This window comes from Anopheles marshallii, mitochondrion, assembly GCF_943734725.1.
Source record: "Anopheles marshallii mitochondrion, complete genome".
Taxonomy (NCBI): Eukaryota; Metazoa; Arthropoda; class Insecta; order Diptera; family Culicidae; genus Anopheles; species Anopheles marshallii.
The window spans coordinates 1-15,361 of NC_064607.1; the positions used below are offsets into that span (position 1 = coordinate 1).

The window sequence follows — 15,361 nt, forward strand, 5'->3', positions numbered from 1 at the left end:
AATGAATTGCCTGATAAAAGGATTACCTTGATAGGGTAAATTATGAAATTTAATATTTCATTCATTATATTTAATAGAATTAAACTATTCCTAAAAGAATCAAAATCTTTTGTGCGTCGTACACTAAAATATAAAAAGATAAGCTAATTAAGCTACTGGGTTCATACCCCATTTATAAAGGTTATAATCCTTTTCTTTTTAATCAAAAAAATTTCTAATAATATTTTTTTAATAATATTAATTTTTGGAACATTACTTACTATTTCTTCTAATTCTTGATTAGGAGCATGAATAGGTTTAGAAATTAATTTATTATCATTTATCCCCCTAATAAATGATAATAAAAAAAATTTATTAACCTCAGAAAGTTCTTTAAAATATTTTTTAACTCAAGCTTTTGCTTCTTCAATTTTATTATTTGCAATTATTATATTAATATTTTTTTATAATAATAATATAATTTTATATAATTCATTTAATGAAACTTTAATTTTATCAACTTTACTATTAAAAAGTGGGGCTGCTCCTTTTCATTTTTGATTTCCAGAAGTAATAGAAGGATTATCTTGAGTTAATAGATTAATTTTAATAACATGACAAAAAATTGCTCCTTTAATATTAATTTCTTATAATTTTATTTATAAATTTTTTATATTTACAATTATTCTATCAATATTAATTGGATCATTAGGAGGATTAAATCAAACTTCTATTCGAAAATTAATAGCATTTTCTTCTATTAATCATTTAGGTTGAATATTAATAGCAATAATAAATAATGAAATACTATGAATATTTTATTTTTTATTATATTCTTTTCTTTCTTTTTCTATTGTTTTTATATTCAATAACTTTAAATTATTTTATTTTAATCAAATTTTTAATATATCATTAATAAATCCAATTACAAAACTTTTTATTTTTTTAAATTTATTATCTTTAGGAGGATTACCTCCATTTTTAGGATTTTTACCAAAATGATTAGTTATTCAAAATTTAATAACAATAAATCAGACATTTATTTTAATTATTAGAGTTTGTTTTTCTTTAATTACTTTATATTTTTATTTACGGTTATCATATAGTGTTTTTATACTTAATTATCAAAAAAATTCTTGACTTTTAAAAAATAATTTTAATAATAAAATATCTTTAATTAGATTAATTTTTAATTTTATTTCTATTAGAGGATTAATAATAATATCAATATTTTATATTATTATTTAAGAATTTAAGTTAAATAAACTAATAGCCTTCAAAGCTGAAAATATTTGTATTAATCTTTTAATTCTTAAAGCTTTAATAAATTAAATTATTCCTTTAGAATTGCAGTCTAATATCATTATTGACTATAAAGCCTGATTAAAGAGATTAAATCCCATAAATAAATTTACAATTTACCGCCTAAACTTCAGCCATTTAATCGCGACAATGATTATTCTCAACAAATCATAAGGATATTGGAACATTATATTTTATTTTTGGAGCTTGAGCTGGTATAGTAGGAACTTCATTAAGTATTCTTATTCGAGCAGAATTAGGGCATCCAGGAGCATTTATTGGAGACGATCAAATTTATAATGTAATTGTAACTGCACATGCTTTTATTATAATTTTCTTTATAGTAATACCTATTATAATTGGAGGATTTGGAAATTGACTTGTACCTTTAATATTAGGGGCTCCAGATATAGCATTCCCTCGAATAAATAATATAAGTTTTTGAATACTTCCTCCTTCATTAACACTTTTAATTTCTAGAAGTATAGTAGAAAATGGGGCAGGAACTGGTTGAACGGTATATCCACCACTTTCTTCAGGAATTGCTCACGCAGGTGCCTCAGTTGATTTAGCTATTTTTTCTTTACATTTAGCTGGAATTTCTTCAATTTTAGGTGCTGTAAACTTTATTACTACTGTTATTAATATGCGATCTCCTGGAATTACTTTAGATCGAATACCTTTATTTGTTTGATCAGTAGTAATTACAGCTATTTTATTATTACTATCACTACCTGTTTTAGCTGGAGCAATTACAATATTATTAACAGATCGAAATTTAAATACTTCATTCTTTGATCCTGCTGGAGGGGGAGATCCAATTTTATATCAACATTTATTTTGATTTTTTGGGCATCCAGAAGTTTATATTTTAATTTTACCTGGATTTGGAATAATTTCTCATATTATTACACAAGAAAGAGGTAAAAAGGAAACATTTGGAAATTTAGGAATAATTTATGCTATATTAGCAATTGGATTATTAGGTTTTATTGTATGAGCTCATCATATATTTACAGTAGGTATAGATGTCGATACTCGAGCTTACTTTACTTCTGCAACAATAATTATTGCTGTTCCTACAGGAATTAAAATTTTTAGTTGATTAGCAACTTTACATGGAACTCAATTAACTTATAGCCCTGCTATACTATGAGCTTTAGGATTTGTATTTTTATTTACGGTAGGGGGATTAACAGGAGTTGTTTTAGCAAATTCTTCTATTGATATTGTATTACATGATACTTATTATGTAGTTGCTCATTTTCACTATGTATTATCAATAGGAGCTGTATTCGCAATTATAGCAGGGTTTATTCATTGATACCCACTACTTACAGGATTAACAATAAACCCTTTATGATTAAAAATTCAATTTTTTATAATATTTATTGGAGTAAATTTAACATTTTTTCCTCAACATTTTTTAGGGCTTGCTGGAATACCTCGTCGATATTCTGATTTTCCCGATAGATATCTATCATGAAATATTGTTTCTTCATTAGGAAGAACTATTTCTTTATTTGCTATTTTATATTTTTTATTTATTATTTGAGAAAGTATAATTACTCAACGTACTCCTAGATTTTCTATACAATTATCTTCATCTATTGAATGATATCATGTTCTTCCTCCTGCTGAACATACTTATGCAGAACTTCCTTTATTAACTAATAATTTCTAATATGGCAGATTAGTGCAATGAATTTAAGCTTCATATATAAAGATTTTATCTTTTATTAGAAAATGGCAACATGAGCAAACTTAGGATTACAAGATAGATCATCTCCTTTAATAGAACAATTAAATTTTTTTCATGATCACACATTATTAATTTTAACAATAATCACTATCTTAGTTGGTTATATTATAGGAATATTAATATTTAATAAATTTACAAACCGATATTTATTACATGGACAAACTATTGAAATTATTTGAACTGTATTACCAGCCATTATTTTAATATTTATTGCTTTCCCTTCTTTACGATTATTATACTTAATAGATGAAATTAATACCCCTTCTATTACTTTAAAATCAATTGGACATCAATGATATTGAAGATATGAATATTCAGATTTTTTAAACTTAGAATTTGATTCTTATATAATTCCTACTAATGAATTAGATATAAATGGATTTCGATTATTAGATGTTGATAATCGAATTATTTTACCAATAAATAATCAAATTCGAATTTTAGTCACAGCAACTGATGTGTTACATTCATGAACTGTTCCTTCATTAGGAGTAAAAGTAGATGCCACTCCTGGTCGTTTAAATCAAATTAATTTTTTAATTAATCGACCAGGATTATTTTTTGGTCAATGTTCAGAAATTTGTGGAGCAAATCATAGATTTATACCAATTGTAATTGAAAGAATTCCAATACAATTTTTTATTAAATGAATTATTTCTATAACTAATTCATTAGATGACTGAAAGCAAGTAATGATCTCTTAAATCATATTATAGTAAATTAGCACTTACTTCTAATGAAATAAAAAAAAAATTAGTTTTATATAAAACTTTAGTATGTCAAACTAAAAAAATTAGTTTAACCTAATATTTTTTAATTCCACAAATAGCACCTATTAATTGGTTAATTTTATTTTTTTTATTTTCAATTACATTAGTAATTTTTAATATCTTAAATTACTTTTGTTTTTTTTATACTCCTATAAAAACATCTCAATTATTAAATATTAAATTTAATAAAATAAATTGAAAATGATAACTAATTTATTTTCTGTATTTGATCCTTCAACATCAATTTTAAATTTATCGTTAAATTGATTAAGAACTTTTTTAGGGTTAATATTAATTCCTATATCATACTGACTTATACCAAATCGATTCCAATTAATTTGAAATAACATTTTATTAACACTTCACAAAGAATTTAAAACATTATTAGGACCTTCAGGACATAATGGAAGAACTCTTATATTTATTTCATTATTTAGATTAATTATATTTAATAATTTTTTAGGATTATTTCCTTATATTTTTACAAGAACTAGTCATTTAACTTTAACTTTAACATTAGCTTTTCCATTATGATTAAGTTTTATGTTATATGGTTGAATTAATCACACACAACACATATTCGCTCATTTAGTTCCACAAGGAACTCCCGCAGTTTTAATACCTTTTATAGTTTGCATTGAAACCATTAGTAATGTAATTCGACCAGGAACTTTAGCTGTACGATTAACAGCTAATATAATTGCAGGACATTTATTAATAACATTATTAGGTAATACAGGACCTGTAACAACAAATTATATTATTTTATCAGTAATTTTAACAACACAAATTGCTTTATTAGTATTAGAATCTGCAGTAGCTATTATTCAATCTTATGTATTTGCTGTATTAAGTACTCTTTATTCAAGAGAAGTAAATTAATGTCAACACACGCAAATCACCCATTTCATTTAGTAGATTATAGACCTTGACCTTTAACAGGAGCTATTGGAGCAATAACAACTGTATCAGGTCTTGTACAATGATTTCATCAATATACAATAACATTGTTTATTTTAGGTAATATTATTACAATTTTAACTATATACCAATGATGACGAGATATTTCACGAGAAGGAACTTTTCAAGGATTACATACTTTTCCAGTAACAATTGGATTACGATGAGGAATAATTTTATTTATTGTATCAGAAGTATTTTTTTTTATTTCTTTTTTTTGAGCTTTTTTTCATAGTAGTTTATCACCTACTATTGAATTAGGAATAACTTGACCACCAATAGGAATTATAGCATTCAACCCTTTCCAAATTCCTTTATTAAATACAGCTATTTTATTAGCTTCCGGAGTAACAGTAACTTGAGCTCATCATGCATTAATAGAAAGAAATCATTCACAAGGTACTCAAGGATTATTTTTTACAATTGTACTAGGAATTTATTTTACTATTCTTCAAGCTTATGAATATATTGAAGCTCCTTTTACTATTGCTGATGCAGTATATGGTTCAACTTTTTATATAGCTACAGGATTTCATGGTCTTCATGTATTAATTGGAACAACATTTTTATTAGTTTGTTTTTTACGACATATTAATTATCATTTTTCAAAAAATCATCACTTTGGATTTGAAGCTGCTGCATGATATTGACATTTCGTAGACATTGTATGATTATTTTTATATATTACTATTTATTGATGAGGTAGATATTTATAAAGTATAAAATTGTATATGTGACTTCCAATCACAAGGACTAAATAATTTTAGTATAAATAATATTAATATTAATATCAATAACAATTATTATTTTTATTATTACAATTATTGTAATAATATTAGCAACTTTATTATCAAAAAAATCATTATTAGATCGAGAAAAATGTTCACCATTTGAATGTGGATTTGATCCAATAAATTCATCTCGCCTTCCTTTTTCATTACGATTTTTTTTAATTGCAATTATTTTTTTAATTTTTGACGTCGAAATTGCTTTATTATTACCTATAATTTTAATTATTAAATCATCAAATTTAATAAATTGAACAATTACTAGTTTATTTTTTATTTTTATTTTATTAATTGGACTTTACCACGAATGAAATCAAGGAGCTTTAGAGTGAAATACATAAATATGAAGCGATAAATTGCAATTAGTTTCGACCTAATATTAGGTGAATTTCACCCATATTTTGGGATAATAGTTAACCATAACATTTAATTTGCATTTAAAAAGTATTGAAATTTCAATTTATCTTATTTATTAATTGAAACCAAAAAGAGGTATATCACTGTTAATGATAAAATTGAATTATAAATTCCAATTAAAGAAATATAAATGGAATTAAACCATTAAAGATAAAAGTTAGCAGCTTTTTCTTGATCCTCATATTTCATTTATATAGTTTAAATAAAACATTACATTTTCAATGTAAAAATAAAATATTTTTTTTATAAATATTTAAAGATTAAAATAATCACCCTAACATCTTCAATGTCATACTCTAAATAAGCTATTTAAATTAATTTACCATTACAACTAATATTAATAAAATAATAAATCATAATATATAACTTAATAAATAAATTTTTAAATTATTTTTTTGAAATTCTTGTAAATATAAAGAATAATTTTTTAATTGAACATAAATTATTTGACTACCAAAAAATTCTCTTCATCCTTGATCAAAACTTTTATAAGAATATAATCCTAATTTTAATGGATAATTAATAACTCCTAATGTAGAAATTACAGGTATAAATCATATAGAACCAACAAAATTAATAAAATTATAATAATATAAAGCCTTATTAATAAAAAATAATTTAATATTTCTTAATAAATAACCAAATAATCCCCCTAATAAACATACAAATAATGTTAATATTTTTATTTTTAAAGGCAAACAAATTATTGATGGATTTAAAAATATTAATCAACTTAAAAATCTTCCCCCAATTACTGCTATAATTATTAAAACTCAAATTCTAAATAATATAATTCATCTAGAATCATTTAAAGGATGTAAACTAGTTCTATTAAAAGTACCAGTTATAGAATAAAAACATAATCGAAATGAATAACATACAGTTAAACCAGTACTAAAAAAAAAAAGAAAAAAAACAAAAACATTAACATAAGATAATATTACTATTTCTAAAATTAAATCCTTAGAATAAAATCCCGCTAAAAAAGGTATTCCACATAAAGCTAAATTAGCAACGTTAAAACAACTACAAGTCAATGGTATACTTATAGATAATCTTCCTATTATTCGAATATCCTGTGAATTTTTTATATTATGAATAATTGAACCAGCACATATAAATAATAAAGCTTTAAATAAAGCATGAGTTAATAAATGAAAAAAAGCTAATTTATAAAACCCTATAGATAAAATTCTTATTATTAAACCTAATTGACTTAATGTAGATAAAGCAATAATTTTTTTTAAATCAAATTCAAAATTAGCTCCTAAACCAGCTATAAATATAGTTAATCCTGCTATTAATAATAAAAATTGACTTATTCATCAATTTATAAGTAAATCATTAAATCGAATTAATAAATAAACTCCAGCAGTAACTAAAGTCGATGAATGAACTAAAGCAGATACAGGAGTGGGAGCTGCTATAGCTGCCGGTAATCAAGAAGAAAAAGGAATTTGAGCTCTTTTTGTTATAGCTGCTAATATAACTAATACTCCAATTACCATTATTTCTATGTTATTTTTTATTATATCTAAATAAAAAATATAATTTCAACTTCCATAATTTAATATTCAAGCAATAGCTAATAATAAAGCAACATCTCCAATTCGATTAGATAAGGCAGTTAATATACCAGCATTATAAGATTTAACATTTTGAAAATAAATAACTAAACAATAAGAAACAAGCCCTAACCCATCTCATCCTAATAAAATTCTAATTAAATTAGGACTAATAATTAATATTATTATTGATATAACAAATATTAATACTAACAAAATAAATCGATTAATATTATAATCTTCTTCTATATATTGATTTCTATAAAAAATAACTAAAGAAGAAATTAATAAAACAAAAGATATAAATATTAAACTTATTCAATCAAATAAAAAAGTTATAACAATAGATATTGATTGTAATCTTAAAACTTCTCATTCAATAAAATATGTAAAATCATTTAATAAAAAGTTTAAACTAATAATAAACAAAAAACTTCTAATAAAAAATAGTCTATAAAATCTAATTTTACAATAATTAATTAATGTATTCACGATTTAAAATGAAATTTCATATCATTGACACCACAAATCAATATTTTAAATTAAACTATTTAAATAAATTCATAACGTACAAAATCCTCTTTTTAAAATTAATAAATTTAAAGGTAATCAATGTAATATTAATAATAAAAATTCTCGAATTTTTCCTATTGAAAAGAAATGAATTCCTGAATAAATTTTACCATGTTGACTAAAAGCAAATAAATATAAAGAATAAGCAGCTCTAAAAAAAGATAATAAAGATAATATAATTATAGATATTCAAGATCATGAAACAATACTATTTAATAAAGAAATTTCTCCTAATAAATTTAAAGTTGGGGGAGCAGCTATATTACCAGAACATAATAAAAATCACCATAATCTTAATGAAGGTATAAAATTCAATATTCCCTTATTAATTAATAATCTTCGTCTACTTATTCGCTCATAAGAAATATTAGCTAAACAAAATAATCCAGAAGAACATAAACCATGAGCAATCATTAATGCATATGAACCAATTAACCCTCAATAAGATATTGTTAATAAACCTCTTAAAACAATTCCTATATGAGCTACAGAAGAATATGCAATTAAAGCCTTTAAATCTGTTTGTCGTAAACAAATTAATCTAATTAATACTCCTCCTACTAATCTTACACTAATTCATCAATAATTATATTTTATACCAGAAACTTGCAATAAAGAAAATATTCGTAATAAACCATATCCTCCTAATTTTAATAAAATACCAGCTAAAATTATTGAACCGGATACAGGTGCTTCAACATGAGCTTTTGGTAATCATAAATGAACTAAAAATATAGGTATTTTTACTAAAAAAGCAAAAATTAAAGATAAATATAATAAATTAATATTTATAAAAAAATAATTAGATAATAAAATAAAAGAAAGAGTATTTATATAATTTAAGATATAAAAAATTCCAATTAATAAAGGTAAAGAAGCTAAAAGAGTATAAAATAATAAATAAATCCCCGCTTGCAATCGTTCAGGTTGATAACCTCACCCTAAAATTAAAAATAAAGTTGGAATTAAACTTGCTTCAAAAAATAAATAAAATATAAAAATTCTTATAGAACTAAATGTTAAAACTAATATTAATAATAAAAACAAAATTATAAAAATAAATAAAGACTTATAATTATTTAAAATATATACTTTTTCTCTTGCTATTATTATAAGACCACAAATTCAAAAACTTAATAAAATTAAACCATAAGAAATTATATCTAACCCAAAATAATAAGAAATATAATTAAAATAATTTAAAGAACTTAAATTAATTATAAAAATAAAAGTCAATAAAAAAATTAAATTTTGAACCATTCAATAAAAATTTTTTAAAAAAGAAAGAAAAAACATAAATAACAAAACAAAAATAAATTTTAACACTGTAAAATAGAAAAACTTTGAAAATAATCATTACCATGAGTTCGAATTATAGAAACTAAAATAGATAACCCTAAAACTCCTTCACAAACACAAAAAGTTAAAAAAAATATTCTAAAATAAGTTTCATATATTATAAAATTTAAATAAAAAAAAATAAAAATAAATAAACTTAATACTATATATTCTAATCTTAATAATGTTGATAATAAATGTTTACGATTTGAAACAAAAACTATACAACCAAATAAAAATATAATTATAGATACATAAAATATTAAAAATAAATTTGCCATTAATTTAGTTTAAATAGTTTAACAAAAACATCAGTCTTGTAAACTGAAAATAAAATTATTTTTTTTTAAACTTCAAGAAAAAAGAAATTCTTTTTCATTAACTCCCAAAGCTAATATTTTTAATAAACTATTTCTTGAAATTACAAAATTAACTATTATAATAATTTGTTTAATTATAAGATTTATTTTTATACAAATAAAACACCCTCTTTCAATAGGATTAATATTATTAATTCAAACCTTTTTAACTTGCTTAATTACAGGAATTTATAGAGAATCATTTTGATTTTCTTACATTTTATTTTTAATTTTTTTAGGAGGAATATTAATTTTATTTATTTATGTAACTTCACTATCTTCAAATGAAATATTTTCTATATCATTTAAATTAGTTATATTTAGAACATTATTATTGATTATAATAATATTAATTTTTAAATTTTTAGATAAAAATTTAATAGAACAATTTATTATAAATATAGAAATAAAAAAATTATCTTTAAATATTAACTTAATTAATGAAAATATTTTACCTTTAAATAAAATATATAATTTTCCAAATAATCTAATTACATTATTATTAATTAACTATTTATTTTTAACATTATTAGTAACTGTAAAAATTACAAAAAAATTTTATGGACCATTACGACCAATAAATTAATGTTTAAACCTATTCGAAAAACTCACCCTTTAATTAAAATTGCTAATAATGCATTAGTTGATTTACCAGCTCCTTCAAATATTTCAGCTTGATGAAATTTTGGTTCTTTATTAGGATTATGTTTAATACTACAAATTTTAACAGGATTATTTTTAGCCATGCATTACGCAGCTGATATTGAAACTGCTTTTAATAGTGTAAATCATATTTGTCGAGATGTTAATAATGGATGATTTTTACGAATTTGCCATGCTAATGGAGCATCTTTTTTCTTTGCCTGTTTATTTATTCATGTTGGACGAGGTGTTTATTATGAATCATATTTATATCATATAACTTGAAATACAGGAGTAATTATTTTATTTTTAACTATAGCTACAGGGTTTTTAGGTTATGTATTACCCTGAGGACAAATATCATTTTGAGGGGCAACAGTTATTACAAACCTTTTATCAGCAGTTCCTTATTTAGGAATAGATTTAGTTCAATGAATTTGAGGAGGATTTGCAGTTGATAATGCTACATTAACTCGATTTTTTACTTTTCATTTTATTTTTCCATTTATTATTTTAGCTTTAATAATAATCCATTTATTATTTTTACATCAAACAGGATCAAATAATCCATTAGGATTAAACAGAAATGTCGATAAAATTCCATTTCATCCTTATTTTATTTATAAGGATATTTTTGGTTTTATTGTATTTTTATGAATTCTTATTTTTTTTATTTGAAAATTTAATTATTTATTAATAGATCCAGAAAATTTTATCCCAGCTAATCCATTAGTTACTCCAGTTCATATTCAACCTGAATGATATTTTTTATTTGCTTATGCAATTCTTCGATCAATTCCTAATAAACTTGGAGGAGTAATTGCTTTAGTATTATCAATTGCTATTTTATTAATTTTACCTTTCACTCATATAAGAAAATTCCGAGGCTTACAATTTTATCCATTAAATCAAATTTTATTTTGAAATATAGTAATTGTTGCATCTTTATTAACTTGAATTGGAGCACGACCTGTAGAAGACCCATATATTTTAACAGGACAAATTTTAACTGTTTTATACTTTTCATATTTTATTATTAATCCTTTATTAGCTAAATTTTGAGATAAATTATTAAATTAATTAATAAGCTTTTATAGCATATGTCTTGAAAACATAAGAAAGAAGAAATACTTCTATTAATTTATACTAAATTTTATTCATTAAAATAATAAAGAAATAAAAAAAATTTTTAATCCAATAAAAAAAAATAAATAATTCAAAGATAAAGGTAAAAAACTCTTTCAAGCTAAATATATTAATTTATCATAACGAAATCGAGGTAAAGTACCTCGTACTCAAATAAAAATAAAAGAAATAAAAGTTAATTTTAAAAAAAATATATAACTATAAATATCTCTTCCTAAAAAAATTACTACAAATAATATACTCATAAATAAGATTCTAGAATATTCAGCTAAAAAAATTAATGCAAATCCACCTCTTCTATATTCTACATTAAACCCAGAAACTAATTCTGATTCACCTTCAGCAAAATCAAAAGGAGTCCGATTTGTTTCAGCTAAACAAGAAGCTAATCAAACTAATCTTAAAGGAAAACAAAAAATAATAAACCAAACATAATTTTGATAATTAAAAAAATTTAAAAAATTATAATTACCCACTAAAAAAATAAATCTTAATAAAATTAAAGCTAATCTTACTTCATAAGAAATAGTTTGAGCAACTGCTCGTAAACCCCCTAATAATGCATAATTTGAATTAGATGATCAACCAGCAATTATTACTGTATAAACACCTAAACTAGTACAACATAAAAAAAATAAAACTCCTAAATTAAAAGAATATAATTTAATTAAATAAGGAATACATAATCAAATTAATAATGATAAAAATAAAGAAAAAACAGGAGAAAAATAATAAGAAATATAATTCGATAATAATGGATATGTTTGCTCCTTAGTAAATAATTTTACAGCATCACTAAAAGGTTGCAATAACCCATTAAACCCTACTTTATTAGGTCCCTTACGAATTTGAATATAACCTAAAACTTTACGTTCTAATAAAGTTAAAAAAGCTACTCCTACTATAACACAAATAATTAATAATAATCTTCCAATTAAAGGTATTAAACAATCAATAAAAAACAATACTATTTATAATTAAAAATTATATTTATAAATTCTAAATTTATTGCACTAATCTGCCAAAATAGTAAATTAATTTAATAATTTTCATTAAAATAAAATTATATTTTTTATATTAGGTCCTTTCGTACTACAATATAATAATTAATTAAAGATAGAAACCAACCTGGCTTACACCGGTTTGAACTCAGATCATGTAAGAATTCAAAGGTCGAACAGACCTAAACTTTAAACTTCTACACCTAAAAATAACTCTTAATCCAACATCGAGGTCGCAATCTTTTTTATCGATATGAACTCTCTAAAAAAATTACGCTGTTATCCCTAAGGTAACTTAAATTTTTAATCCATAATAAAGGATCTTTTAATCACATATAAGTGTAAATAAATAATAAAAGTTAATTAAATTTTAATACCACCCCAGCAAAATTTTATTTAAAATATAATTTTTAAAATTCTTTATAAATTATAATTTATAAAAATAAAGATCTATAGGGTCTTCTCGTCTTTTAATTATATTTTAACTTTTTAATTAAAAAATAAAATTCTATAAAATTTTTAAAAAAACAGTATATATCTCATTCAACCATTCATACCAGCCTTCAATTAAAAGACTATTGATTATGCTACCTTCGCACGGTCAAAATACCGCGGCCCTTTAAATTTCAGTGGGCAGGCTAGACTTTAAATATAATACAAAAAGACATGTTTTTGATAAACAGGTGAATATATTTAATTTGCCGAATTCTTCATTAAAACCTAACAATTTAACAATATAATAAAATAAAATATACTAATTTTATCATAATTAATAAAATTTTTAAATTAAAATTTAAATTTTAATAAAAAACTTAATTTATATTAAATAATTTCATTTTAAAAATAAATTATAACAAATTTATTAATAATAACTATTTTTAAGCTTATATTTATTTTAAAAATTATATAAATATAAAAATTTATTTTAAAGCTCATCCCTTAAAATATTATTTTATTAATTTATTAAATTAAAATAATTAATTTAATAAAATAAATAAACTAAATTAAATTTATTTCTTAAAAAACTAGATATATTTTAAAACGATTAACATTTCATTTCTAATTATATATTTAAAATATTTATTCTACAATAACTTTTATATATAATTAAATCTTTAAAATTCGAGAAAAATTATTATAATAATTTATTAATTAATAAACCCTGATACACAAGGTACAATAAATAAAATTTTCTTTAAAATTAAAAATTTTTCAAATTATTTCAATATTCTTTTAAAATACTAATATACTATAATTAAAATTATTATTTTATTATAAATTACTAAAACATTAAAATTTAAAATTATTTTTATTAAACAAAAAAAAAAAAAAAATTAATAAATAATTATTATCAATTTAAATTGATTTGCACAAATTTCCTTTCAATGTAAATGAAATACTTTACTAATTAAGCTTTAAATTGTCATTCTAGATACACTTTCCAGTACATCTACTATGTTACGACTTATCTCATTTTAAAAATGAGAGCGACGGGCGATGTGTGCATGTTTTAGAGCTATAATCATATAAATAATCTATTTTATATTACTATTAAATCCACTTTCAAATTTTTATTTCAAAAAATTATCCATATAAATAATTTTATTGTAATCCATTTCTACTTAAACATAAACTGCACCTTGACCTGACATTCTATTTAATAAAATATTTAGAAAATTATTAATCTTATAATATATTCTTATGACGACGATATACAAATTGATTACAAATTTAAGTAAGGTCCAACGTGGATTATCAATAACAGAACAGATTCCTCTAAATAGACTAAAACACCGCCAAATTCTTTAAATTTTAAGAATATAACTAATACTACTTAAGTATTTTAATTATTTAATTTTAATAATAGGGTATCTAATCCTAGTTTATAATAAAATTTTTATAGCTTAAATTAATCTTCAATTAATTTTCAATAAATTTAAAAATTTCACTTAATAAATTTATAAATAAATTAAATATAAAAAAAATTTAACTAATACTAAAAAATTTTATTTGCATTATTTGTATAACCGCAGTAGCTGGCACAAATTTTACCAATACTATTTATATATTATTACTAATTCAAAATTTCTTTTATAATTAATATTAATTACTGCGAATAAATAAAAATTTCAATTTTTTAAATTTAAAAAAAATTCATACAAAAATTTACATGTAAAATAAAATAATAATAAAATATTTAACTAGAATAAAATAATATTATTAATAATTTATAAAAATAAATTTTTTTATAATATTTTTAATAAAAATAAAATTATTATATTATAATAAAATTTCATTTTAAAATAAACTATCTATTTAATAAACTTTTATAGTACAATTCTCTTTAAATTAACCCCTATTTTTTTTTTTTTTTTTTAAAATCATTAATTTAAAATTAATAATTAAATTTTAATTTTAAATTTAAATTAATAATTAAATTTATATTTTTTATTTATTTATATTATTTATTAATAAATAAAAAAATTTTGTTATAATTATATATATATATATATAAATAATTTATATATATATATATATATTAATATAAATATATATAAATATATATATATATAATAAATTTATTAATAATTAATAAATCTATTTTTTTTTTAAATATAAGACTATTTGGTTTATAAATAATATCTCCCATTATATATATATATTTTATCAATTAAATATTTATATTAAATATAAATTATTTATATAATTAAATAAATTTTTGTTCCATTATTTTAAATTGTTATTTAAAATAAATAAAA

General features: G+C 20.8%; 13 protein-coding genes and 24 non-coding genes across 37 annotated transcripts; 22 read left to right on the forward strand and 15 right to left on the reverse strand. All coding sequences in view use genetic code 5, as the record gives it.

Annotated features, from left to right (window-relative positions):
- Nucleotides 1-67, forward strand: trnI(gat). Its single transcript has one exon. It is a non-coding gene; the product is annotated as a tRNA-Ile (tRNA).
- On the reverse strand, nt 65-133 carry trnQ(ttg). The gene has a single exon. It is a non-coding gene; the product is annotated as a tRNA-Gln (tRNA).
- On the forward strand, nt 133-201 carry trnM(cat). Its single transcript has one exon. It is a non-coding gene; the product is annotated as a tRNA-Met (tRNA).
- On the forward strand, nt 202-1,227 carry ND2 (NADH dehydrogenase subunit 2). Its single transcript has one exon. It carries the CDS (start codon nt 202-204, stop codon nt 1,225-1,227), a length of 1,026 nt encoding a protein of 341 aa, YP_010419918.1.
- Nucleotides 1,226-1,295, forward strand: trnW(tca). The gene has a single exon. It is a non-coding gene; the product is annotated as a tRNA-Trp (tRNA).
- Nucleotides 1,295-1,359, reverse strand: trnC(gca). The gene has a single exon. It is a non-coding gene; the product is annotated as a tRNA-Cys (tRNA).
- Nucleotides 1,360-1,425, reverse strand: trnY(gta). The gene has a single exon. It is a non-coding gene; the product is annotated as a tRNA-Tyr (tRNA).
- COX1 (cytochrome c oxidase subunit 1) lies at nt 1,424-2,960 on the forward strand (the record flags this gene model as incomplete). Its single annotated transcript has 1 exon — nt 1,424-2,960. A coding segment is annotated over one exon (1,537 nt), but the record flags the coding sequence as incomplete, so codon positions are not given.
- On the forward strand, nt 2,961-3,026 carry trnL2(taa). Its single transcript has one exon. It is a non-coding gene; the product is annotated as a tRNA-Leu (tRNA).
- Nucleotide 3,027: 1 nt separating this feature from the next.
- On the forward strand, nt 3,028-3,712 carry COX2 (cytochrome c oxidase subunit 2). Its single transcript has one exon. A coding segment is annotated over exon 1 (685 nt).
- trnK(ctt) lies at nt 3,713-3,783 on the forward strand. The gene has a single exon. It is a non-coding gene; the product is annotated as a tRNA-Lys (tRNA).
- Nucleotides 3,784-3,790: 7 nt separating this feature from the next.
- Nucleotides 3,791-3,859, forward strand: trnD(gtc). The gene has a single exon. It is a non-coding gene; the product is annotated as a tRNA-Asp (tRNA).
- Nucleotides 3,860-4,021, forward strand: ATP8 (ATP synthase F0 subunit 8). Its single transcript has one exon. It carries the CDS (start codon nt 3,860-3,862, stop codon nt 4,019-4,021), a length of 162 nt encoding a protein of 53 aa, YP_010419921.1.
- Nucleotides 4,015-4,695, forward strand: ATP6 (ATP synthase F0 subunit 6). Its single transcript has one exon. It carries the CDS (start codon nt 4,015-4,017, stop codon nt 4,693-4,695), a length of 681 nt encoding a protein of 226 aa, YP_010419922.1.
- COX3 (cytochrome c oxidase subunit 3) lies at nt 4,695-5,482 on the forward strand. Its single transcript has one exon. A coding segment is annotated over exon 1 (788 nt).
- Nucleotides 5,482-5,548, forward strand: trnG(tcc). Its single transcript has one exon. It is a non-coding gene; the product is annotated as a tRNA-Gly (tRNA).
- Nucleotides 5,549-5,902, forward strand: ND3 (NADH dehydrogenase subunit 3). The gene has a single exon. It carries the CDS (start codon nt 5,549-5,551, stop codon nt 5,900-5,902), a length of 354 nt encoding a protein of 117 aa, YP_010419924.1.
- trnR(tcg) lies at nt 5,901-5,964 on the forward strand. Its single transcript has one exon. It is a non-coding gene; the product is annotated as a tRNA-Arg (tRNA).
- On the forward strand, nt 5,965-6,033 carry trnA(tgc). The gene has a single exon. It is a non-coding gene; the product is annotated as a tRNA-Ala (tRNA).
- trnN(gtt) lies at nt 6,034-6,097 on the forward strand. The gene has a single exon. It is a non-coding gene; the product is annotated as a tRNA-Asn (tRNA).
- A 1-nt stretch (nt 6,098) lies between these two features.
- On the reverse strand, nt 6,099-6,165 carry trnS1(gct). The gene has a single exon. It is a non-coding gene; the product is annotated as a tRNA-Ser (tRNA).
- Nucleotides 6,166-6,230, forward strand: trnE(ttc). Its single transcript has one exon. It is a non-coding gene; the product is annotated as a tRNA-Glu (tRNA).
- Nucleotides 6,229-6,294, reverse strand: trnF(gaa). The gene has a single exon. It is a non-coding gene; the product is annotated as a tRNA-Phe (tRNA).
- On the reverse strand, nt 6,295-8,035 carry ND5 (NADH dehydrogenase subunit 5). Its single transcript has one exon. A coding segment is annotated over exon 1 (1,741 nt).
- On the reverse strand, nt 8,036-8,100 carry trnH(gtg). The gene has a single exon. It is a non-coding gene; the product is annotated as a tRNA-His (tRNA).
- Nucleotides 8,100-9,442, reverse strand: ND4 (NADH dehydrogenase subunit 4). Its single transcript has one exon. A coding segment is annotated over exon 1 (1,343 nt).
- On the reverse strand, nt 9,436-9,735 carry ND4L (NADH dehydrogenase subunit 4L). The gene has a single exon. It carries the CDS (start codon nt 9,733-9,735, stop codon nt 9,436-9,438), a length of 300 nt encoding a protein of 99 aa, YP_010419927.1.
- Nucleotides 9,736-9,742: 7 nt separating this feature from the next.
- trnT(tgt) lies at nt 9,743-9,807 on the forward strand. Its single transcript has one exon. It is a non-coding gene; the product is annotated as a tRNA-Thr (tRNA).
- trnP(tgg) lies at nt 9,808-9,872 on the reverse strand. Its single transcript has one exon. It is a non-coding gene; the product is annotated as a tRNA-Pro (tRNA).
- Nucleotides 9,873-9,874: 2 nt separating this feature from the next.
- On the forward strand, nt 9,875-10,399 carry ND6 (NADH dehydrogenase subunit 6). The gene has a single exon. The coding sequence runs from the start codon at nt 9,875-9,877 to the stop codon at nt 10,397-10,399; it is 525 nt and encodes a 174-aa protein (YP_010419928.1).
- On the forward strand, nt 10,399-11,535 carry CYTB (cytochrome b). Its single transcript has one exon. It carries the CDS (start codon nt 10,399-10,401, stop codon nt 11,533-11,535), a length of 1,137 nt encoding a protein of 378 aa, YP_010419929.1.
- Nucleotides 11,534-11,598, forward strand: trnS2(tga). The gene has a single exon. It is a non-coding gene; the product is annotated as a tRNA-Ser (tRNA).
- A 17-nt stretch (nt 11,599-11,615) lies between these two features.
- ND1 (NADH dehydrogenase subunit 1) lies at nt 11,616-12,566 on the reverse strand. The gene has a single exon. It carries the CDS (start codon nt 12,564-12,566, stop codon nt 11,616-11,618), a length of 951 nt encoding a protein of 316 aa, YP_010419930.1.
- On the reverse strand, nt 12,567-12,632 carry trnL1(tag). The gene has a single exon. It is a non-coding gene; the product is annotated as a tRNA-Leu (tRNA).
- rrnL lies at nt 12,633-13,953 on the reverse strand. Its single transcript has one exon. It is a non-coding gene; the product is annotated as a 16S ribosomal RNA (ribosomal RNA).
- On the reverse strand, nt 13,954-14,025 carry trnV(tac). Its single transcript has one exon. It is a non-coding gene; the product is annotated as a tRNA-Val (tRNA).
- On the reverse strand, nt 14,026-14,820 carry rrnS. Its single transcript has one exon. It is a non-coding gene; the product is annotated as a 12S ribosomal RNA (ribosomal RNA).
- Nucleotides 14,821-15,361: the final 541 nt, after the last annotated feature.